This window comes from Aulonocara stuartgranti (assembly GCF_965226115.1).
Source record: "Aulonocara stuartgranti genome assembly, chromosome: 3".
Classification (NCBI taxonomy): Eukaryota; Metazoa; Chordata; class Actinopteri; order Cichliformes; family Cichlidae; genus Aulonocara; species Aulonocara stuartgranti.
In genome coordinates this window covers 74071687-74097405 of record NC_138941.1, presented here as the reverse complement: position 1 = coordinate 74097405, position 25719 = coordinate 74071687, and the positions used below count along the sequence as shown (strand labels likewise).

General features: G+C 42.2%; 2 protein-coding genes across 2 annotated transcripts in view; both read left to right on the top strand.

Annotated features, from left to right (window-relative positions):
- The window catches only part of LOC309703501 (butyrophilin-like protein 2), a 522068-nt gene that overhangs the window by 6938 nt on the left and 489411 nt on the right, over positions 1-25719 (top strand). The gene's annotated exons all lie outside the window — the stretch shown is intronic.
- The window catches only part of LOC309703463 (uncharacterized protein), a 179477-nt gene that overhangs the window by 102187 nt on the left and 51571 nt on the right, over positions 1-25719 (top strand). The window contains exons 7-14 of the mRNA XM_082528286.1: positions 2423-2721; positions 3509-3841; positions 3919-4026; positions 4163-4483; positions 4901-5227; positions 5555-5878; positions 7096-7422; positions 7669-7989. Coding sequence (XP_082384412.1) covers positions 2423-2721; positions 3509-3841; positions 3919-4026; positions 4163-4483; positions 4901-5227; positions 5555-5878; positions 7096-7422; positions 7669-7989 — 2360 coding nt within the window. The remainder of the gene's footprint in view (positions 1-2422; positions 2722-3508; positions 3842-3918; positions 4027-4162; positions 4484-4900; positions 5228-5554; positions 5879-7095; positions 7423-7668; positions 7990-25719) is intronic.

Below are 25719 nucleotides of genomic sequence, written 5' to 3'. Positions count from 1 at the left end.
CAGATGATAATGATGGTCACACTCAGAGTTCAGAGTTTAATTTTTGTAACCTGTCCCATTAAAAATTATGATGCTCGAACGTTCGTCTTCTCTGGCTTCTAACTGGATTTCTGGAGGTTATTTTAAACATCATCAGTGATAACTGTTTCCTCCTGAACAGAGTTCATCCTGAACATAATCTGATCAGGGCAGGGATAGCTCAGTAGGTAAAGTGGTCGCCCCATGATCGCAAGGTCGGCGGTTCGAATCCACTTAACGGCTACCCTGAGGTACCCCTGAGCAAGGTACCGTCCCTACACACTGCTCCCCGGGCGCCTGCTTAGTGGGCTGCCCACTGCTTCACTGAGTGAATGGGTCAAATGCAGAGAAAAACAAGTACTTTCCCCATGGGGATCAATAAAGTATCCATTATTATTATTATTATCACACAGGAAGCAGAACTGAGCTTCTGTGTGAGGGACGTTTGCTCGGAGTCATCGTGGTGATTCGAGCTGCCACAGGAAGTGCAGCTCTGCAGTTTCCTTTAATGACTGATTGTTGTGTCAGAGGTGAAACTGACACAGCTCAGCCTCACTGTGACTGTTTAACAGTGTGTTTAGTATTTGTGGTGAACATGTTTGTCCTTTTAGCTTTGGACTACATGTTTTTATGTGATGTGTCACTTTTTCGTTTCTGTGTTTGGTTACTGAAGGACGAGCCAGCAGCGGTGTGGCCTCCCTGCTGGTGGTTTCCTCCCTCCATGTTTCCTTTACTCCACATCACTCTGAAAGGTTTCCTTTACTGTGCAGCTCCGAGTGTGAAGCTGAAGTGTTTTGTGTTCCTGCTGAGTTACTGCTCCATCCAGCCTCTTTACTTTCTCTGATTTAATGCTGATTTGTGGCCAACATGGTGCTGCAGTCTTTTTGTGTGTTGTGTTTGTTTTATTGCACTGCATATCTTTTAGATAAAGTATTTATATTATTGAAACCGTCTCTTTTGTCTGTGTGGATTTTGCAAACTTGTGTAATTTATATTATTGAAATATTAAATCTTTCCTTGGATGACATCTAAACACCCGTGACCCCTCTGACCACACCAGGGTCGCAGCTTTCACCTCTTCCTGTCTCTCTGCAGCTCTGTGTTCATGTTCGTGTTCTAATCAGTGATTATACCCAAAGCACTTTAAACAACTTCACTCATTAATCCAAGCACGTTTTCCTCACCCTCTAACATCCACACTGTGATGCATCATGGAGCAACTTGGAGTTAGTGTCTTGCTGAAAGATATTTGGGATGCACACTGCAGGGAGTGAACCACCAGCCTTCCGAATAGCAGAGGACCTGCTCCACCACCTGAGCTACACCCCAACAGTGAGTCACATTCAGTGTGAGCAGCCAAACATGATGGCAGACTGCCACAGATCACTTCTGAGGAAAGAGGAGGCGTTCAGCTTCCTCATAGTTTCACACCTGCATGAAGCAGCCTCACCCTGACAGCTTCAAATCACTGTCAGCTGATGTCCTGTGATTGGCTGAGCTTCAGGCCTTCTCTCAGTCAAACTGGAAACAGGGATTGAGACAGTGTGAGGGTTTGTGGAGTGCCACAGTGCTGTAATGAATACTGTAGTGGAAGAAGTTCTTTCACACTCTTCATCCTGGAGCTGCTTTATGTCCATGATCTGCATGGAAACACATCTATGGAGAGGAAATCCAGCTGCTGAGGGTCACATCTGCATCATTGTAGCTACAGTGGATGTTTCATGGTCAGGACTGGAGGCGGAGCTTTGTGCGTGTCAGGGTGAGGCCGCAGCAGCCGCCTCCAACCGCAGCGCTCGGGCGTGAAACTACGAGGAAAGCCGACGTCCTCCTCTTTCCTCAGAAGTGATCTGTGGCTGCTGGACTTCATTCCTCAAATTAACAAAGTGTGAAGCTGAACTCTGAGCTGTGACAGTGAAGCAGTGTGAGAGTGTCAGTAGATGATCAGCAGAGGAAAGTGAAGCTGCTGTGAGCTGATGTCCTGAAGGGCTTTTAAAGAGTCTCTGAGTTTGACAGGAACATGAAGATGTTTGTGGTGTTTGTGATCCTCCTGCACGGTAAGTACACCTTCCTCTCTCTGCTCTCATCATCAGCTTTTCTTTCATCTCTCTCTTTAATGTGTTGAAGTGCAGCAGGAGAGATCGTGCAGGTTTGTGCTTCCCGTCCTCTTTGAACTGAGCAGAAATTTTCCCGTGAATGCATCACAACATTCATTAACATTTCCCTTATAACTATGAGCATGTGTAACTACACTAACAGCAGAATACATCTACATTAAACATGTTCAGATTAAGCTGTGATTTCTTGCTGTAATCCACAGGTCACAGATAATTTGTTTGTCTGTTTATATGTCCTCAGTTTCCCAGCATGCCCTGGCTGTGTTGGTGGAGGTGAATGAGGGGGAAAGATCTGTCCTGCTGCCCTGTCAGTACTCAGGTTTACCACCTGTGGACCCCACAGTAACATGGACTCGCAACGATCTCAATCCCCAATCTGTCCACGTGAGACAAGAAGAAACCGATGATCTCAGAGGACAAAACCAGCGTTACAGTGCGCGCACGTCGATGAGGCCTGATGGTCTGGACTCTGGAGACTTCAGCCTCACTCTGAAAAACCTCCAGCTGACTGACAGCGGAAAATACACCTGCACACTCAGCAATGAAAGAAATAAAGTTAGAGTGGGAGATGTACAGCTGCAGGTCAAAGGTCAGCAGTACAGTGTAACTCTGCCTGTAAGAAGCTGAAACAGCAGAAATCAAACAAATCAATGTTCATCCAAAGTGTCCTGATAGTCGTAACAGTCTAACAGTCACGGCCATGTCGAGTTAAAGCACTGTAACATGCTGGGGCTTGACACATTAATGATATCTCTTTACTGTTGTGAATTATAATTTTTTACCTTTTCTGGACAAACGTTAGTTCTAAAGATTGGTCCATTTTGAGTTCGGATCATTGAGTTCAGAAAATGTGGTTTTCATTTGAGGCCCTGTTCACCAAAAAGAGAAGGAAACTCTCAGGAATATTGGATTCAAATTCCCATAAAAAGATGATTTGTATTTGTTTGTTCGTGTGCAGAGCCTGCACTGATGACGTTTTCAGTAGGAAAAAGTAAAGCAAAGAAACAGAATTTAAGTTTTATGGGTGGTCACATAAAATATAAATATTTAAGCTTTTTTCCTGTTAAAAGGAACTTTTCCTTCTCACTGTCACCAAGTGCTTGCTTAGATAGCATTGTTGCAGAGTGACCTCAGGTCAAGGTTGTTGTAATTTCAGGCTCTTTGACATCAGTGCTTCAAATCTTTACGTTCACTGAAAAAGAGCAATAAAGTAAATGTAGCTTTGAAATAGGAAGCAGTTATTATTTAACTTTTATTGTTGAAAAGTATGGTTCTTGTATACAATCACAATTGGCAAAACATACCCAGATTAGATCAGTGCTACGACTCCTATTGTCTGCTTCTACAGCTGATGTTGTGGTTTATTGTCCTCACAGACCAGCAAGTGGTGGTTAAAGTGGAGGAAGGCTCAGACTCCGTCATCCTGCCCTGCAACACAACACCTGACCTGCCTGAGGACACCACAGTGGAGTGGACTCGCTCTGACCGAGAACTCATGATGATCCATGTGTATCCAAACAGAAGTGACCACCTTAAGAACCAGGACGACCGTTACTGTGGTCGCACAAAGATGAACAAAGACCTGCTGAGAACTGGAGACCTCAGTCTGACCCTGAAATACCCCACAGAGAGAGACGGTGGAGGATACATCTGCACCATCTACAGGGACAAAGACATCCTGAGACAGAAAGTAGTGCTGAAGGTCAAAGGTCAGTGATGATGCCACAGGTCAAAGGTCAGAGATGTAGATACAGGTCAGAGGTCATATTTTTATGTTTCTGTACAGAACCATTTCCATCCTGGGCGAAAGCTGTTCTTGTGCTCCTGTTTCTCCTGGTTCTTCTTGTGGTTTCTGGAGGTCTCATATATTATTTCCGACAGTATTTCATGTCAGGTGAGTGTCTCCTACTACACTACCCATAATGCCGATGGTTAGCAGGTGTCCTCTGGTGGCTCCTTGACTGTGGCTCACACAAACTTGTTCACAGCTGCTGCTGACGTCATCATGTTGTCCTTTGTTGTCCTCAAAGGTTACAAGGTGGAGGTGGATTCAGAGGTGGAGTCTGTCCAGCTGCCCTGCAAAACCACAGTTTGGCTGTCTAAAGACGCTAAAGTGGAGTGGAAGGACATGAAAGACAGGAAGGTCCACGTGTATGAGAACGGCTCTGACCAGCCTGGAGAACAGCACCAGGTTTACAGAGGCCGAACGGAGATGAAGAGGAAATGGCTGAAAACTGGAGACCTCAGTCTGACCCTGAAACATCCCAAAGACAGTGACACCTACACCTGCACCGTCTACAGCCGGAGGCAAAAGATTCTGATGAAGAAGGAAGTGCTGCTCACTGTCAGAGGTCAGTTCTGTAGATACAGGTCAAAGGTCAGATTGTAATAGTGTGCCAAGTATCAGTTGGCTCAAAGCTCCTCCGTTCCTTCAATACACAGACTTTTTCATGTCCCATCTATAGTCGGTCATTTCTGAGACTGGAACCAGTCAGAACAGATTTTACTGGAAATATTTTAACTTATCCAGTCAACAAAAATCATTTTAGTGCTCATGCTGTCCTCACTAAAGTTTGTTTAGAGACAACATAATTTTAGCTATTGTTCCCAGCACCTTATCGTCAAAGAAACAGGCTGCTTGTTGTGATTCAACGATGGAAATAAATTCTCTCTCTCTTTTTGTACAACTGTACAAAGAAAAGGAATACAAAATACATAATAAAGAGAATAACATTGCTCTAGTAAAAGATACTTTGTTGTCATCTCAGGTGATAAGGTGGAGGTGGATTCAGGGGTGGAGTCTGTCCAGCTGATCTGCAAAACCACAGTTTTCCTGCCTAAAGACGCTAAAGTGGAGTGGAAGGACATGAAAAACAGGAAGGTCCACGTGTATGAGAACGGCTCTGACCAGCCTGAAGAACAGCACCAGGATTACAGAGACCGAACGAAGATGAATGAAGACCTGCTGAGAACTGGAGACCTCAGTCTGACCCTGAAACAGCCCACAGGCTGTGACACAAACACCTACACTTGTACCCTCTACAATCAGCAGGGAAACATCCTGATGAAGAAGGAAGTGCTGCTCACTGTCAGAGGTCAGTTCTGTAGATATAGGTCAAAGGTCAGTGTTTATTTAAAATGATCTGATTAGTTAAATGTCAAAGAATCTAACAGATGTAACCAGTTTGAACAGGTGACTGTTGTCATTTTTATATTATTAGCTTTAACAGTGTAGTCCCATCCCATCAGGTGTCAATTACCCACAAATAAAAATAAGAGCGTTTTCTTCTCTCTGCCTGCTTCTGCTCATCGTCATCAAATGTGTCCAGTCAGAATGGATTTTACTGGAAAAGTTATCCAGTCAAATAAAACATTCTCAATGCTGCTGCTCATGTCATCGTGTTGTGCTTTGTTTCTCTCAGTTCACAAGGTGGAGGTGGATTCAGGGAGGGAGTCTGTCCAGCTGCCCTGCAAAACCTTAGTTCAAGTGTCTAAAGACATTAAGGTGGTGTGGAAGGACAAATATGGAAAGGTCCACGTGTATGAGAACGGCTCTGACCGGCCTGAAGAACAGGAACAGGATTACAGAGGCCGAACGAAGATGAAAAAAGACCTGCTGAAACCTGGAGACCTCAGTCTGACCCTGAAATACCCCACAGAGAGAGACAACTCCACCTACACCTGCACCGTCTACAGCAGGGAGGGAAACATCCTGATGAAGAAAGAACTGGAGCTGAAAGTCAGAGGTCAGTGGTGTAGCTACAGGTCTGAGGTTTGAATTTTTCTTTCTAAGTAGTTGTGATGAGTAGAAATAAAAAGCTAACTGAAGGCAAAACTGGTTCCCAGTGAAGGAGCCAAAGTGAACTGACTGATTATGGAATTTTAAAGTGGCCCTAAATTAATATGAAGATAAGAAGATAACTCTTTATTGTCATTGCACAGTCGCACAACACAACACGATACGACACATCACAACGCAACACAACACAGTATAATAACTTAGTAATAAAAAAGAAGAATATGTGTATTTGTATTGCACTGTATATGCTGTGTGGGAGGAAAATAAATGATTATTTAAAGAAGAGCAAAGTGACTTGAGCCCCCTTCACAGTTGCCTGCCAATCTTCACATTTGGCAAAAAGTTCTTCAGTGACAAGAGCCCTCAATTTCCTGTCCCCAACAGAGAACTTATCCCCACCCCAGATTACTCTGAAAATAAGGCTAAACTATTTTATTCTCTTTTGTACAGCATTTTATTTTATTCTATTCTATTCTACTGTTTTTCGTAATTTTTGCTGCCCTTAACTTTGTATTGTCCGCTTTGTGCCGTGACCATACTGGGACTGATAAAGGTTTATCTTATCTTATCTATGCAAATAGTGCTTGAAGTAAGAACTTAAACTCAGACAGACACTCACCAAACTTAACTGGGAAGTTGTATTTTCCAAGGTAACATTATTCTAGACACCTACAAGTGAAATATTCAAAAATGAAATATTGCCAATTCCAAGCTTCCATTTTCTGAGATCACAGAAAGGCCACACTTGTTTTGTTTCCCTAAAAGTGCCACTGCACACTCACACCAGCTACAAAACCAACAAGGATGCCTGGCACTAGAGCTTCTTCTTCTTCTTCTTCAGTTTAACGGCAGCTTGCATCCAAAACTGTTGCATTACTGCCACCTCCTGGCTGTTAATCGTCCGTCATTCCTGAATCCTCAGATCCTCTTTGGCACTAGAGCTCACCTTTCTTTAGTCTTAAGTAGCTCTAATTGCTGATTAAAGTCAGCTGAACAAAACAGGGTGGTATCAAAGGCAGGAGAGACCCACATGAGGCCAGTTTTATAGGAGCTCCTGCAATGACTGCAACATTTTTCTTTAGCTTTTTCTGCATCTGTTAAACTGTCGAAACTAAGCAGCACAAGGTCACAAGAGGTCATGCTGTATATTTCTCATCCCCTCAGACTGTCATGTAGATGTAGAGGAGGGGGTGGAGTTTGCAAAGCTGCCTTTCCAAACCACAGCTGAGCTTCCTGAAAAGGCCACAGTGAAGTGGGAACGATATAAACCAGAATACATGATGGTGCACATGTGTCAGAGTGGATCTGACCAGCCTCACAAACAGCACCAGGTTTACAGAGACCGAACAAGAGTGAATGAAGACCTGCTGAAAACTGGAGACCTCAGTCTGACCCTGAAACAGCCCACAGAGAGAGACAGTGGAGAATACAGCTGTGTGGTCATCAGTGGGGACATCTGGAGGAAGAAAACAGTGCTGCTCACAGTCACAGGTTTGTTTGTGTCTTTACTCTGATATGTAAGTTAATGCACCGTTAAATGGTTGTTACGAGTTCATCTGCAGATTAATTAAAGAAAGAAACAATAATTTAACATAACTAATAGTGCAATCAAGAGACTCATTGTCTCCTTCATTCCCAGCAGCAGACAATAGCATTTTCCAAACATGAAACCTCTCCAAAACAGCTTAAACTGTTGTCATGTTTAAGTTATAAGTTTGTGCTTTTCTGTCTTCTCAGTCCAAAAACTGGAGGTGGATTCAGGGGTGGAGCCTGTCAAGCTGCCTTTTAAAACCACAGGAAACCTGCCTGAAGACACTAAAGTGGAGTGGAAGGGTAAATACGGAAAGGTCCACGTGTATGAGAACGGCTCTGACCAGCCTGAAGAACAGGACCAGGCTTACAGAGGCCGAACGGAGATGAATGAAGACCTGCTGAAAACTGGAGACCTCAGTCTTACCCTGAAACACCCCACAGATGGAGACACACAAGTCTACACCTGCACCGTCTACAGGGAGGGAAACATCCTGCTGAAGAAGGAAGTGCAGCTGAAAGTCAGAGGTCAGTGCTGTAGATACAGGTCAGAGGTTTGCATCATCTAATTTTCTGCTTCCAGTCAGTAGTGTATTTTGTATTAGTATCCACCCGTTCATTCTCTTATCCTTGTCAGGGTTATGGGGGGTTGGAGACCATCCAGCTACCACAGAGCGGACAGGTCACCTAACACATAGAGACAGACAGACGTTCATTCGCACTCACACTCACACCTTTGAGCAGTTTAGAATGACCAATGATCTAACGGCACTAACTGCATGGAGGAACCCGGAGAGAACCCACGCGGACATGGGAGTGGAATCAAACTCAGGACCTTCTTACTGTGAGGCCTGCTGTTAAATGATTTCTACTATATTCATTTAAAGCTGCCTGAGGGTGAAAGCGGTTTCCCACTGAAATGTCTCTGATTGAGTTTGGGGCCAAAGGGAGCTGACTGATGGTAGCATTTTAAAATGCTACCTCAAAAATGTATGCTAAAAAATATCTTACAAAAAATCTTTAACACTTTTTTGTTGAGACAAACTCATGAAAGCAGAGACGTTAAAGTTTGGTTATTGTGCTGTGAAAAAACTCGTTCCTCTTCTTGATTATTTTTCCATATTGGACGTTCGCCCCACTCAGATAATCAGTTTATAATATTAGATAAGGATAAGTTGACTAAATACAAAACACAGTTTTTAAATGATGATTTCATTTATTTTGGGCAAAAGATTATCCAAACCCACCTGTATGAAAACACATGTTTGGAAAGCTGAGTTCACTTTCACTATCCACACTCAGGTGTGGCCACATTATTGCCAGAATCAAGAAATTCACTAAATAGAAATCATCTGAAAACAGACCTGAAAAGCAACACATCAGGTCACTATTTACCACAAACCACAGATATTATCCACAAAAGGAGAAACTGTGGAACATGGTGAACCTTCCTATGAGCCGGCCAAAGTGACCCCAAAAGCTCAACAGCTCATTAACTCCAAAGAACTGCAGGCCTCACTTCCCAAAGGTGAGGTCAGAGTTCATGACCCCACTATAAGAAAGAGATTGAGCAAAAATGGCCTGCATGGCAGCATTTCAAGATAAAAACCACTGCTGAGCAAAAAGAAAAAGGTTTGCATCACATTTTCTGTGAAACATCAAACTCGGTAGAGGAATACGCTGATGAGACCAAAGCTGGACGTTTTGTAAGGTTTGAGTCCTCTTACATCTGCATCAGTCTAACAGCGTTTAACTAAGAGAACTCAGCAGCAGTCAGACATCCAGAACACAGCAGGAAGTTCACCTCTGAACAACTCAGAAAGACCAAAATGGAGGTACTGGAGCGCCATAGTTGACTCCAGTCTCAGAGAGTAGCGCGTTACTGTAATCCGATTACAGTACGCGTACAGTAATTCTGCAGGTAGTGAAGCAAAATTCCTCCGCTGTGCTTTAATGACTCATCAAAAGTTATGAAAAACACTTAATTATGTTTATTTTCATGTTAGTTAAGGCAAGTTTGGATATCTCGGGCTTCACTATCACATAATATCATAATACATTTTATTTTATTAAAGACCCTCAAGGTCACTTTACATTAGTACAAGAAAATCATAATGAAGGGTATGCAATTTTGAATACATGAGTTTTAAGATGCGATTTAAAAGTGGTATTAAGTATATCAAATATATTAACCCTCTCAGGCTCAAATTAAGTTTTTGTTGCTGATGCACAAAAGAATACCTGCAGTGGTACTTCTGAGTAAAACAACTCATAAAATATGTATGTGGGTAATCGGGGTGTGAGCCTTTACTTGTTGCAAATCTGCAACGCCGGCCTGGAGAGGGTTAAAATATGTTTGATGAAGTGAAACTTTTAAGTGTGAACACAGGGTGACAGTGGGACATCAGTAGGGGTCAAACAGTTTTTCACATCACTATAACTTCTATTAGCAGTGCTTCTCTCCTGTGGATTTTTTTCCTCTGATGTTCAGGTAAAGATTTGTGTTTGTTTGAGCGACAGGTGTAGCTGAGACAGAATGATCATAGATCAAATTTGAGCTTTCAGTTTTTTTCCTAAACTCCTTAAAAAGTGATTATAAATCAGCGTGTGATCATTTGTAGAAGGTGGTTTGTTTTAAGAGTTTCAGTCTGTATTTAAAGTTCATCACAGCACCAAAGCAGCACTGGTGAAAGATAAAAATGATCTTATTATGGTTTCTGAAAGTGGAGTCATCTCTGTGCTGGTCCTTATCGTAGCAACTGATGCTGCCGACCACAGCATTAGATTACAGATGCTAGAATGCAACATTTGTATTAAAGGAAATTGTCACGGCGCGGGCTGTGCAGGGCGGATTGGACTCAAACAGATTAAACACCGACACCGGATGAACGTGGCAAGAATTTATTACAACAAGTGAAAAAAACGTGAATACACACTAATATGGAGTTTAGTGGCTATATACAGGTGGAGTGAAATAGTGACTGAGTGAAAACTGTGATTAAAAACACTTGGGCTGGGGGAGTATATACAAAGGTTAGGGCAGATGCACACACTGTGAGCTGGGACTGCTATGACTGACACAAAATGGTTGGCAAAAGTGACCAGCAACCAGACTGTGTAAGCGGTGACAGTTTGCAGGCGTGGTCTGTGGATTTAGCTGAAGACAGAGCAAAAGATTAGCACAAATACTAACAATCGGCAACAGACATGAACGGATTAGCACTAATGGTGATTAGCAGACGTTCAGGCGACGAGTGGTTGTGAGCGCTGGTCTTAAATATTGCCGACATAATCAGCCTCAGGTGCAGCTCCCAGGTGGAATGAAGGTCTCCACCCAGAGGAGGAGCCCTAGAGCACAGCAAACAAGCATGCCACTCACCTGGACCATGACAGGATATAGTTTAAATTATAGACTTCTGACAGATTCCAATATGTCCATGTGTGTGAGCAGTCTTCCTCACACATTAAAGTGTGTGGTGGAATCAAGACTGTTTATGTCACGCATCCCACCCCTAAGAAATATTATAAAACACTGCATAAAGGTCATGAAGGCCTGGATGACCTCTTCCTGTTTCCAAATTCAGAGAAACTGAAGTTATTACATTTGGACCTCACACTCTCAGAAACATGGTTTTGGATACAATAATTACTTTTGATAGCATTACCTGTTTCTGCGTGTAACCTTTCAGTCAGTGTTGGGAAATGGAGGCAGGTGTGTTCATGAATGATCAGGCTCCATTATATCTTCGAAACCTTACAGTATCGTATTACCACACTCAGGTTTATGGGGACCGGTCCGGGGTAGATGCAGACTAATCAACGGTCCAGCGATGAGTAGCACAGAACCGCTCTCTTAAATAGAGCTCAGGATCCTGAAAATCAGTGATTGAGAACAGGTGTGTGGGCCAGAGGCGCGAGCCCCTGATGAGCACCGCCCAGGCAGAGGAGCGAGAGACAACACATAAAAACCCCCAAAACAAAACACATTGCCCAGTGCAGGGACCATACCAGCAGGCTAACATGTGATTCCCAGAGTTTCTAAAAGTGTTTAGTTGTAAATGAATATGAACTTCCACTGCCTGTCTGCTTCACTTTGTGGCCTCGTAAAGAACAACTAATATGTTCAACTAATCTGAACATATTAGTTGTAAAGTCTCTCTCCCATTAAATCGGCTGTCAGTTTGCATTCAGGACACAAGGGTGTTTTTTTTTTAAAGACTGGATTTGAACTGAATTAAAAAGATTTCTGCCTCTTTTATTTTTTATTCTGAGATCTGCTTCTGTTCTAAAGATTTCTCTACAACTGTGAAACTGTGAAAACCATCTGTTGCCTTCTATAGAGGTCATGTTGTGTGTGTTGTCTTTTTTGTCCACTCAGACTGTCATGTAGACGTAGAGGAGGGGGTGGAGTTTGCAAAGCTGCCTTTCCAAACAACAGCTGAGCTTCCTGAAAAGGCCACAGTGAAGTGGGAACGATATAAACCAGAATACATGATGGTGCACATGTGTCAGAGTGGATCTGACCAGCCTCACAAACAGCACCAGGTTTACAGAGACCGAACAAGAGTGAATGAAGACCTGCTGAAAACTGGAGACCTCAGTCTGACCCTGAAACAGCCCACAGAGAGAGACAGTGGAGAATACAGCTGTGTGGTCATCAGTGGGGACATCTGGAGGAAACAAACAGTGCTGCTCACAGTCACAGGTTTGTTTGTGTCTTTACTCTGATATGTAAGTTAATGCACCGTTAAATGGCTGTTACGATTTCAGAATAATTAAAGAAAGAAATGCAACCATAGAAAAATTAGCATTAACAGAGCAATAACGACAGATGTTCATGAGTCAGTATTTGAGTAGTGAGGGAGGGGCTTTAGTGCTGGTATTTTTCAGTATGATGATATGAGGTTAGAAGCTCCGGCTCGTTTTGTCTCGCCCATCAGAAGATGTTCTGTTTTTGGTGTGACTGGGCTTCCTATGAGGGCTCATGACTCTCGTTCACCACCATTTGGTGTAGAGCTCCTGTAGATGGGGTGGTTTTGTAATCCTTTCACCTGAGCTGACAAGCCTCAGCTGGTGCTGCTCGTTTTTTAGGCTATGGGTGCTAAACATTAGAGTTTAAGTGTACTCAGTTTAGGCAGAAGCCCAACAGAGAAAGGTAAACCACAGATAACCACAGTAAACATACTCAGTATGGGATTTTACGTTTCACTAAGGTCAATAAATCCTGACTGTGATGAACTTTGCTGATATTATATCTTTCTGGGTCCTGTACTACAAAGCAAGGTCAGCATCCAGTTCCATCAGTGTAATAGAGATTTAGCAACAGCTAAAAGAAATAAAAGCCTGTGTACAGTTTCAAAAACCTTAAATTAATAAACACATAGTTGTGACAAGGCGATGCACAGTTGGTGCTTCGCTCAGTGGTTTCAGTAAAGTATGGCTGAACCTGCACATATAGAACATATTCCGCCAGCACAGGATCTGTGATGCTTTTAAAACATGCTGGAAATAAAAGAATCACTGAAAACATGACGGTTCCAAGTGATTTTAAAACAAAACTCTGAAAATAACCAGCAGTTTGAGTTGTTGTTGTCTCAGCTGCAGACTCGCTGCTGTTCGAAGGTTTGAGAGATTTTGCTGTAAGGGTCTGTGTTGAACAGCAGAGCTGGAAAACATCCTCCAGCCTAACAGTCATAAACAGGATTGATGTCCACAACCAAGGCGTTTGACTTTATCCAGTCGAGCTTGAGAGAGATCATTCGGCTTCATTGAGCTGTACTGTGGTTTTGATAGAATCTTTTTTCCCCCATAATATTTTCTTTGCCTGTTGCAAGCCATTATCACAGGGTAGCATGCAAAGTTCCCTTATACTATTAGTTAAAAACTGAAGTTCCTTTAAGTCCATACATTTTAAATGTCTCATGTAGATTGTCACAGTCCATTCCCTATCGGTTTGTTTGCAAAAGAAGAAGAAGAAGAAGAAGAAGAGTACTCGCAAGCTGGAATATTAAACAAATTATCAAACTGAAAATATCATTTTAGCTTTTTGTTATTTTCCTGCTTGTTTGTTATGTTTTTCAACAACAAAGATAGCATTAATCTGCTTCCCACTAGCATTCACATAAAATTGTAATGATGCTTATATTAATGGGGCTTTAAAAGCGATTTGACTGCATCCCAGTGTTTATTAAACCACTTTAGAATTTGTCTAGCGGTGTGAAGGGACATATTAGCATCAAACAATATTGGGCCATAATGAGGGAATACTGTTTGGACCATAGGATACATCTGGTCCTATAAAATGGTCTCATATTCTTTGGTAGCTACTCATAATGCACTGCAATCATGGGACCTATTGTCTCATGAGCTGGATGTCTATACTATTATAGGACCCCTGCCATCCTGTTAAACAGTCTGCAACAGTCATTGCATTTTGAATGCAGTCTTTTATTTTCTCCAGACTGAAGCTCATTTAGACTTAGAGAAATGACCAAAAGAAAATCATTTTACTGTCTTTCAGTTATTCAGAGGTTGTTTGTGTGTGTGTGTGTGTGTGTGTGTGTGTGTGTGTGTGTGTTTTAGTTCTGCTTGCTTTGTTAAAACATAATTAATATAACAGCATAGTAATTTTCAGTGCAGCACTTATTCTCCAAGCTGTTCTATGTCTATAAGTATGTGAAACTGAATTTCAAAACAAATATATATTACTTATATATTTTATTTGCTTTTAATGTGTGTAAAATGTAACTCAGCTTTAATTTGTTATCGATGTAAGTCATGATTTTATTATCAAGTACAATATTTGTAGGCTTTTAAAATTAAAACCCAAACATTGAGTATTTAAAAAAATAAAAACATTACCTGCCTTTTTTTATGGCAAAATGACCAAAAAAAAAAAAGAAGAAGGTTTGAGAGTAAAGAGGAAATATAAAACCTGAATTCAAACATCCGCTCAGTCTGTGTACAAACAGTAATGCAGTGTAGGTGTCCTGTTTTAGGATTTTACTTTAACGCCTACTGAATATTTTAATTGTTTCAGAAATCTAAGGTTCTACCTGTTATTAATACTCACCAGGGAAACACAAAGACATCATAACTCTATGAATCATGCATCAAAACTATGAACTATAACCAAACAAAGACTGTTGAATAAGGAGAATGACACAGTGATGAAGTAGATTAAGTGTGCATAGACCAGCAGGATGATGGTCAATAGTGCTTCTGTGCTCTGCTCCTCAGACTGTGGCTCAAGCCAGCTCACTGTCATCTGGGCTTCCCCGAACTCTGGAGTTAGCACATCTCCTGTGTTATTGAAAACTCTCTGCAGGACCTCACTGGACCAGTTTTCACTGATTATGTCTGAGGAAGGAAGCGAGTTTTGTGTGTCTGACTGTGTTGTGTCTCCTCTGCAGGGAGAGTTCAGGTCCAGGATCAAACAGGGGACATCAGGAACAGAAGCAGCTCCATTGATCCGACTCCTCTGATGGCTGATCAATCAGTTTGATCTGTGTGTTCTTTGATTATTGATCAGTGATGTCAGAGTGGAGTCAGTGTGTTGTTGTGTGTTTGAGACTTTTAGTGTCCATGAAGGTCTCTGCTGCCGTAGATCCTCTGAACTGTGACAGAGGTCTCACTCTGGAGGAAACTCTCAGCACTTTCCAGCAGCTCCTCCATCATGGAGGACGTTCCCTCACTGTAACAGGTGGAGGAGAGAGGAGAGGAAGCACAGGTGGATCCTCTGAGGAAGAGGAGCGTTCCTACAACCACATGATCACATGACCAGAGGGGCGTGGCCTTCAGTGGTAGTAATAAAGGAACAGTCCACATGTTCCACTTTGAAGGCTCATCTCCAACAAAGCTGACCTGCGATCACTTTGACTCAGTATGATGGATTGTTTGGATTGTTTGTAAGGACGGGAACTGATGAGAATTTAGTGATTCAAATTCCTTATCGATTCTCATTGGCTCCACTTTGAGAGTCACCACCATGTCAAAGCAGCTTATCAAAGACATTACATTCATGCATATTAAATACATGCTGTGGGCCAAATGTTTGTGCATGTGGGAGGTGTTTCCCATCTTTGTTGTGATGAGTGTTTACTCAAAAAAAGTAAGTTAAAAACATTATTACACCTAATACACAGAAGACTTTTCTTGAAAGTAACACAGTACGTTACTTAATTACTCTAAGGTAAAACAGCAACAGTTTGGGTTTTCCTCCTTTGACACAGAAACTAAAACTGAAATCAAAATTCAAATTCAAATTCAAATGTTTTTTTTTTATTTGTCACGTACACAGTCATACACAGTACGATATGTAGTGAAATGCTTGGACAACTGCTCGTGACCTAAAGAAAACAAAAAAGGAAAAGGCTATGAATAAGATAGGAAATAAATATGAAAAATTAAAAAGGGTAAATTTAACTAGGAAGGAATAAAATATAATAAATCAATAACTGATAAGGTCCAATTGGATTACTGGGACTCTTGATTCCCATCCCTAAGCATTTGTAGGGATGGAGTGGGGGAACTGTGTAGGCCCCACAGAGTGGTACTTTACCTTTAGTGTGCCATTAGACTGGACTTCTATAAGCTCTAACTGCTTGTTCACAGGTGCTTTTTCCATTTCTGTTACAGAGCAGTTCAAAACTAGCCATGAGAAGATCAACAGGATGATATGAAACAACAAGGCAAAGGAGAATTATTTGTCATGGTCCTGGGTCATTTAGACCCAGTGTTCCCTGATTTCTCGTGTTTCTTTATCATGTTGAGTTCATTTGTTATTCTAGGAGTTATTCTATGGTTCATAAGTTGTTCAGTTTAGTTTATTGCCTTTCCCCTCGTGTCTTTACGCCCTGTGTCTCCCTGTGTGTAGAGTTCTGGTTCCTGTTTACACTCCTTGTGCTTTTTTCCATGTTTCCCCAGCCCATCATGTCTGTGCTCTCCCTGATGCTCCTCAGTGTTCTCTCTCCCCCTACAGTCTGTGTCTCTGTGTATTTCCTGTTTTACTTTGAAGGTCTGTGTCTTACCTCAGTGTATTCTGCTTTGCTTCCTTGTCTCGTTGTGCCCAATCAGTTCCAGCTGTGTTGGCACCTGTTGCACATTTCCTCATGTTCCTGTCTGTGTTTTTATAGTGTGTGTCATCTCGTGCTTGTTGCTGGTTCGTCTGTCACCACCTTATGAATAAAACTCACTTGTATCTCAGCCGTGCCTGCATCTTGGGTCCTAACTCACAACCTCCATGACATTATTAGAAGAAAAGAATGGTAACAGCAGAGGCTGATCCCTATCAGTCCAATGAATGGTCACTTTATTTTCAGGACTTAGGGTTACCATTTACTCAAAGCATGTTTGTAGGGCGGTGCTCACATTCAGACGCTGTCAGACTCGGAGCCATGGCTCTGTGGTACATGCACACACCTCTGCCATTCAAAGATTCTTTGTATAGAGCTTATTTCATTCAACACTCAGCTGTAAATTTGGTCTTTTTCAATGTTGCATTCAGTTTATATTTTTACATCTCACAGCGCTGCATTCACACCTGTAAAGGGTAACAATGTAACAGATGTGTAACAGTGAGCTGTGCCGGAAACAGAAGTATAAAGCTCGTCTTTGATTCCAGCTGTGCTGCCGTGTAATTACAGCAGAGATGTCTGCGATATGTAATCTGTGTAAGGTAGCAGCAGCCCTACAACGTGGAACTACAACAGTTACATATGCTGGAATTATTACTTTCTGGTATGCAGTGCTGAGACCACACCATCATATTTTCTAATGTTGTTTTTCTTCCAGCTGCTACCAAAGCCATCAGCTCCTTGTTGCTGCTTTCAAGCTTTTAAAGCACAAAACTCCGAGTCCATCCAGTAAAATGCTTCCATTCACGTGCTTTCCATTCACCAGATCTGGTTGACATTCCTGCTGTCAGCATGCCAATTGCACGCTCCCTCATTGCTTGTGGCATCTGTGGCATTTTGCTGTGAGACAAAACTGCACATTCCAGGGTGGCCTTTTGTTGTGGGCAGTCTGAGGTACACCTGTGCACTACTCATGATGTCAGATCAGCATCCTGATGTGGCACACCTGTGAGGTGGGATGGATTATCTCAATATGGCAGATGTGCCCACTACCACACATTTGGACTGATTTGTGACCACTGTTTGGGAGGGATGGTTATATTGTGTATCTGGAATGAATTTTAGGTCTCTACGTCCATCCCATGGGGAATGGGAGCAGTAACAAAGGTGTTGCGTTTATATTTTTGTTGAGTGTATATATAAAACTTCACAGTTGTGTCACTTCCACTTTTGTGTTTTCCTTAATTTTGTTATTACTGTCCACTTACACAGTTTCTGTGATTGTGCTGTATTTAAATATACTTGATTTATTTCAAAATAGTCTGAGATCAGTTCATAGTGTCTTCAAATGTCCACTAGATACCACTAATACTCAGTGAACATGGACCGCAAAGTCATATACAAAAGCTTCAATCACCCATCCGGTTCATTGAATCAGGTCAGGTGTTCCATCACTTTCATGATCACAGGTGTGTAAAATATGCATGCAGACTGCCTCTACAAATGTTTGTGAAAGAATGGTGTGCTCTCAGGAACACCGTGAATGCCAGCGTGGTACTGTGACGGGTCATGAAACAGAAATTTTAAGCTAGAATGAGACAGTTGTGTGTTGGTACTGCCTCCTCAGTGTGCGTCTGGATCGTGTTTAGTTCTCGTCTTGTTTGGTTGGTGCTATTTAAGTTGTTTTCTTGTTTTACTTTAGTTTGATTTCTCTGACTGTCATAAAACCTTCATCTGTTTCTGATCTGAAGTCAGAGTCCAGAGTTCACAGTGTTTGATTTCATGTGTAGTTAATCATTTCTTCTTCCTGATGGGATCATTTGTCCTTTATTTCTTTGTCGTTCCTGATTGTAGAGCTGAGATAAACATAAAGCACCACTTCTGTTTCCTTCTTTCATTTGCAGAAGAATGTGTCTGCATGTGTTTCTGAGTAAAGTGTGCAGTGATACAAACAGCCTGGTTTACATGTGAACACTTTAATGACAGATTTAGAGCTCAGTGCAAGAATCTGAAATAATAACACACATGTACATTTCAGCCTTTGTGCAAACGCACAGTTTCACTGAGTTTTGTTGGTCTTTGAAACAATAATGGTCTCTCAGATTAATCACATCCATATATATCAGGCGCTGTTTGTTTCTTAGTGCAGCTGTTTGTGTTGGTGGAGGTCAAAGGTGTGTTTAGTGTTTCCACAAAAACTCACAGGAGTCTGTGACGTGTCATAAAAAGGTTCTGGCTCAGGCTGAAATCAACACATTGCCACCACAAACTTCATGTTGGTGTGTGTGTGCAGTGTGTAGCATCCATGCTAACATAAACTCACTGAAGCACCAAAGCTTCATGTTTCCGTTTTATTGTGTTTGACTCATACAGTTGCTCCGAGCTGGTTGTAAATGATGGTCATGTGACAGGACTTTGAGCTTTCTGGGTGTCGCTGTGAACCTGGAGCAGTCACACTACGAGGAGGCTGAACGTCCTCCTCTTTCCTCAGAAGTGATCTGTGGCCGGCCGGACTTCAGTCCACAGATGTGCTTTAACAAAGTGTGAAGCTGAACTCTGAGCTGTGACAGTGAAGCAGTGTGAGAGTGTCAGTAGATGATCAGCAGAGGAAAGTGAAGCTGCTGTGAGCTGATGTCCTGAAGGGCTTTTAAAGAGTCTCTGAGTTTGACAGGAACATGAAGATGTTTGTGGTGTTTGTGATCCTCCTGCACGGTAAGTACACCTTCCTCTCTCTGCTCTCATCATCAGCTTTTCTTTCATCTCTCTCTCTTTAATGTGTTGAAGTGCAGCAGGAGGAGATTTCCATCAAACAAATGTCAAATTTTACAAGAAGTGGAAATACCACATAAACTTATGAGTTAATATCTGAAGCTGTGAGTGTTATAGATGCTAGTATGACTGACATCTGTAACATTCATGATGAGATCAGAAAAATACATAGTCCTGATATTGAAATGCACAGAAGATGTGATGTGTGCATGGCTATCAGTGAAACTGCCAGAGCAAAGGCTCGGTGCCTTTTAGAAGAAGATGGTGATCCAAATAGTATACCCTGGCCTGATTCAGAGTCCGTGTTTGACCGTGTTCATCCAGCGCTTCTTCAAGGATCACATATACGTCAAGGTCTATCTCTGGGGTGTCAAAGCAATCATCTCTGGTCACATTACAACAAAGACAAGAAGCTGCAGCTGAAGTAGCAGCTACGGAAGAAGTCATTAAGATAATAAAAACAGCATCAGTGTGAGGACGAAATAAGAGATCTTGAAGTTGAAGATGCAAGGAAAAGAGCTCAATTTCTAACAGAGAGCACCTCAATAAAGACAAGGTTAGAAGAAAAGAGAAAGGAAGTGGAACTATTGAAAGAATTGCAAAAGCATAATGCAGCACAAGCAAGATTGAAGGTGTATGCTGAAAATGTGAAAAGTGAGAAAGAAGAAAAACCTTCTGTTCATTCCCAAGTAAGACAAGATAGTTCCTTCCTGCAACCAAGCTTTCCAAATGTGAACTTGAAACCATTCATCCCCGCTCAAGTTAGCGCTCTGTCCTGACAGGAGATGCTTGTTGAGCAATGTATTCTGGTACTTTGCAGAGCAATCAAAGACAACGGATCTGTCTGGCTTCTGAGGATGGTAGACGCCATGGTGAGGAATGTACCACGCTGGTTGATTATTTAGCTGAGCCTCTGGCACTTTCTCTGCATCACCTCTCTTTATGAGCTCTTGCACGTAATCCTTGTAGTAGCGATCGTCTTTTCTCAAGCGCCTTTCTAGAGATCAACATCGAAGATCCAAAACTCAAAGTCACAACAGTATTCGCAGCTAAGGCAAAAGAAGAAAAATCCATTTTGGAACGTCTGGAAAAATTCTCAGATTGGATGAGAATTGTGAAAGCAATAGCAAGATTAAGATGACGTGTAAAGTATGTAAAGAACCCAAAATTAATGTCCAATGAAAGTACTACATTGGAAGAAAGGAAAGAAGTGGTGGGAGGAAGACTTACAAAAGCATCAATCCATCCCAACATCAAACATCCAGCCATTCTGGCAAAGAAACATCATGTCTCGCACCTACTCATTAAACATTTTCATGAGAAGACGCATCAGCAAGGCCGAGGGATGACAGTAGATGAGCTAAGGTCCAATGGCATATGGGTAATTGGCTGCAGTACTGAAGTATCGTCATTTATATACAAATGTGTCAAATGTAGAAAGTACAGGAAAGGCAATCAAGAACAAAGGATGGGTGACCTGCTACCAGAAAGACTGGAAGCTACCCCTCCATTTACATACAGCGGTATGGACTGCTTCGGACCATTCTGTGTAAAAGAAGGGAGGAAAGACTTAAAGAGATATGGACTCTTGTTTACATGTATGTGCTTGAGAGCTATACATATAGAAGTCCTAGATGATCTCAGTACAGACTGTTTTCTCAATGCACTCCGTTGTTTCATAACAGTACGTGGCAATGTAGGTCAGCTGCATTGTGATCAATGCACCAATTTTATCAGTGCAAGAAACGAAAGCTTCTAACGCAAGCAACTCAAGAGAAGGTCAGAGAGCTGGGAATAACTTTCGTTTTCAACCCACCTGCTTCTAGCCACATGGGAGGAGTCTGGGAGAGGCAGATTCGGACAATAAGAAATATTCTGAAATCCATTCTTGACCAGTCAGCTTCAAGATTAGACACTTCATCATTGAGAACGTTCGTGTATGAAGCCATGGCAATAGTTAATAGTCAACCACTAACTGTAGAGTCTATCAACGACCCTGTAGAACGGGAGCCGTTGACACCCAACCATATTTTGATGATGAAATCAGCAGTGATCTCATCACCACCTGGAGAATTTGCTAAAGAAGATCTCTACCTCCAGAAAAGATGGAAACCAGTACAGTATTTGGCAAATGTATTTTGGACTAGGTGGAGAAAGGAATATCTGTTAAACCTGCAACACAGAAGCAAATGGAATAAAACCAGAAGAAATGCAAAAGTAAATGACATTGTGTTATTACAAGAAGACTGTCTTCCAAGAAACCAATGGAAACTCGCTAAAGTTGTGGAAGTTCAGGAACTCCAGGAGCTGACAGCAGAGTCAGAAAAGTTAAGCTTCTCATCACTGACTCTACTAGAGACAATAAGGGGAAGCACACAACTAAGACGATTTTAGAGAGACCCATACATAAGACTACACTTTTACTTGAAGCAGAGTAAAGACTAAACATTATGTTTATTGGTTAACCTTTTATAAATTTCATTGTTGGGTTAAATTCCTTTAGGAACACACATGCTGTTGCGATAGCGTGATGGTGGGAGTGTAACAGCTGTTGAAATGTTAGTATTTGACCACTAGGCAGAGCTCTTGTAATGATAATGTAATTAACGCATTTTATTTTGTATGTTTTATTTTTGTGTTGAGCATGTTAACATTTTCCTATTGCATACCGGATTGGTGTACTGTTAATTTGATACATGGAAAATAATCGGTTAATTTTATAAGTTTAAGGTAAGGGCAGAGGTCACTTCCTGTTTTTAGAAAAAAGGCCAGAGAAGCTGCTCATGGTAACGGTCTAGCCGTGTGAATGTCAAAGAAGAAAAAACAAGTCCTAAGTTCCAAATACACCGGTTTGTCCACTTGCAGGCCAAAGTGGTATGTTTGTTTATATTTTGTGAATTTTATATCGCAATATGTTTTAATGCTGAAATACAATTTCCTTGTACATTTGTATTCACCAGTTCTACAGTGTACCTGTGTACGTTAAGAGAAGCACAGTAAACATCAGTACAGAAGAACTCTCGTGTTTCTCTTGTATGTGTACAAGCCGGCATAATGCAAATGTACTGTTTATAAGATTGGGAAACCTGCAGTCAGCTGAGACTGAAGAAGTAACTTGGATGAGTGACGAAAGGTTTCTCTCACTGAAAACGCTACGTCCAGATGAACAGAATCAACTTTTGAGGTCTAAACTTGATCTTTACCTCAAAGTCACACATGGAGTCTCTGTCTGTCCTCAGTTTCCCAGCATGCCTCAGCTGCTTTGGAGATGTATGAGGGGGACTCATTCCACCTGCCCTGTGAATTTGACACTTTCGATTTGAGTGACCCCACAGTGGTGTGGAGTCGCTCCGACCTCAGTCCTTCAACTGTCCACCAGCGTCAGCTTCAAGGAGACGAACTGAAAGATCAAAACCAGCGTTACAGCGGCCGAACATCCATGAAGACTGACGCTCTGGAAACTGGAGACCTCAGCTTGACCCTGACCAACTTCCAACTGTCTGACAGCGCCACCTACACCTGCTCCATCAGAGACCCTATATTTGGCTACGAGAGACTAGGAGATGTGCAGCTGCAGGTCAAAGGTCAACAACAAACACATGCTGTAGACAAATCTGACATCACTCAGATAAAACGTTATTACTTTAAAACTTTACTTTAATAAGAAATAACCATGTTACTCTAGGCTCTTTCACACAAGTATAGGCCTGTTCAGTAAATTCACTAATTACATTCCGTCAAAGGTCAAAAGTCTTACTTGTCTTTATGTTTCTACACAGAACGGTTTCCATCCTGGGCCAAAGCTCTCCTGGTTCTCCTGGTTCTTCTTGTGGTTTCTGGAGGTCTTTTATTTCATTTCCGGCACCATTTTAAGTCAGGTTAGTCTTTCCTACAACACCTACCCATAACCCTTTTGGCCAAACCAAAAGAGTGAGTGATCGGAGGCTGTGATCACCACACACTTATGGTCCCAGAAGTGCAATGAGTCCAAGGCTTAACTGAAAAAAATGGGCGCATCAAAGTGTTAGATGTTGTTTTATGCAATAGTCAATTAAAAGCTTGAGCTCTTGAACAAGTCTCCTGGAGAGGGGCTAAACTTTGTCTCAGTCTGGAGTTGCCCTTGGTGAGAGGTGGCAGGCTGTGGTGGGTAACTTAGCATTCCCTCAGTTTGCTGCCTGTATGTTGAAGTTTTTCCCAGTGGATGAGAGAGTTTTCTTTTTCTCTGCGCCTTTGGGTCAGGGATTGGGACCTGACTGTCGTCTGCACTTATGTGCCAAACGACAGATCAGAGTACCCGGCCTTCTTAGAGTCTTTAACTGTATGTAAATTATGTCAATTTGTTAATTTATTGTGTTATGTATGTTATTTCTTTCTTTCGCCTTTAAGTGACAAAAAAGGAGGTTAAGAAAATGTGCAAAGAAGCTAAGAAAAGCCGTAAGATAAATAAGTCATAAGGAAGATTAAATAAGTTGTTTCATAGTGAAAGGGAGCTGCAAAGAAGATAAAGAAGAAGTTGGGAATTGTTTTTCGTTAAGTTTTTGTTTCTAAAGCAGACTCCTCTCACAGTCATGTGCAGCCAGCGTGGTACATTTAACTGTGTTCTGTTTATTGCACATTTGTTAACTTTATTTTAAATTTTTGTTTGTTGTATTTATGTTTGATCATTCTGCGCATTTATGTAATGACAGTTTGACGGTGGATTTTATAGTGAATTGATGGAGAAGTGTGACGGAAGAATAAATCCATCTGTAAACAAAGAACCGTGGTTTCATGTATTACCTGAGTCAGACTTGGTTCACCTAAACATATAGTGAATGTCCACAGGGAATGCCTGGCAGAGGCCGCAGTCAACAAGATCTTCAACTCTCACCTTCAAGAGCACTCCAAGGGAGACTGGGGACATTAAGTCCAAATGGTCTGGATGTTCAGCACCTGCATTGCTGAAGCTGTTGCACTGACCTGCAGCCACAAGGTAGCTGGTGGTGGTGGCAACCCCAAAACCAGATGGTGGACACCAGAAGTGAAGGGAACCATCAGGCTGAAGGAGTGCTATCAGGCTTGGTCAGCCTGTTGGACTGGGATCAGTCTATACAGTGGGGCAAAAAAGTATTTAGTCAGCCACCGATTGTGCAAGTTCCCCCACTTAAAATAATGACAGAGGTCAGTAATTTGCACCAGAGGTACACTTCAACTGTGAGAGACAGAATGTGAAAAAAAATCCATGAATCCACATGGTAGGATTTGTAAAGAATTTATTCGTAAATCAGGGTGGAAAATAAGTATTTGGTCACCTCAAACAAGGAAAATCTCTGGCTCTCACAGACCTGTAACGTCCTCTGTAAGAAGCTTTTCTGTCCCCCACTCGTTACCTGTATGAATGGCACCTGTTTGAACTCATCATCTGTATAAAAGACACCTGTCCACAGCCTCAAACAGTCAGACTCCAAACTCCGCCATGGCCAAGACCAAAGAGCTTTCGAAGGACACCAGGAAAAGCATTGTAGACCTGCACCAGACTGGGAAGAGTGAATCTACAATAGGCAAGCAGCTTGATGTGAAAAAATCAACTGTGGGAGCAATCATCAGAAAATGGAAGACATACAAGACCACTGATAATCTCCCACGATCTGGGGCTCCACGCAAGATCTCATCCCGTGGGGTCAAAATGATCTTGAGAACGGTGAGCAAAGATCCCAGAACCACACGGGGGGACCTGGTGAATGACCTGCAGAGAGCTGGGACCAAAGTAACAAAGGTCACCATCAGTAACACACTACAACGGCAGGGAATCAAATCCCGCAGTGCCAGACGTGTTGCGCTGCTGAAGCCAGTGCATGTCCAGGCCCGTCTGAAGTTTGCCAGAGAGCACATGGATGATACAGCAGAGGATTGGGAGAATGTCATGTGGTCAGATGAAACCAAAGTAGAACTTTTTGGTATAAACTCAACTCGTCGTGTTTGGAGGACGAAGAATACTGAGTTGCATCCCAAGAACACCATACCTACTGTGAAGCATGGGGGTGGAAACATCATGCTATGGGGCTGTTTTTCTGCCAAGGGGACAGGACGACTGATCCGTGTTAAGGACAGAATGAATGGGGCCATGTATCGTGAGATTTTGAGCCAAAACCTCCTTCCATCAGTGAGAACTTTGAAGATGAAACGAGGCTGGGTCTTCCAACATGACAATGATCCAAAACACACCGCCCGGGCAACAAAGGAGTGGCTCCGTAAGAAGCATTTGAAAGTCCTGGAGTGGCCTAGCCAGTCTCCAGACCTCAACCCCATAGAAAATCTGTGGCGGGAGTTGAAAGTCCGTGTTGCTCGGCGACAGCCCCAAAACATCACTGCTCTCGAGAAGATCTGCATGGAGGAATGGGCCAAAATACCAGCTACTGTGTGTGCAAACCTGGTA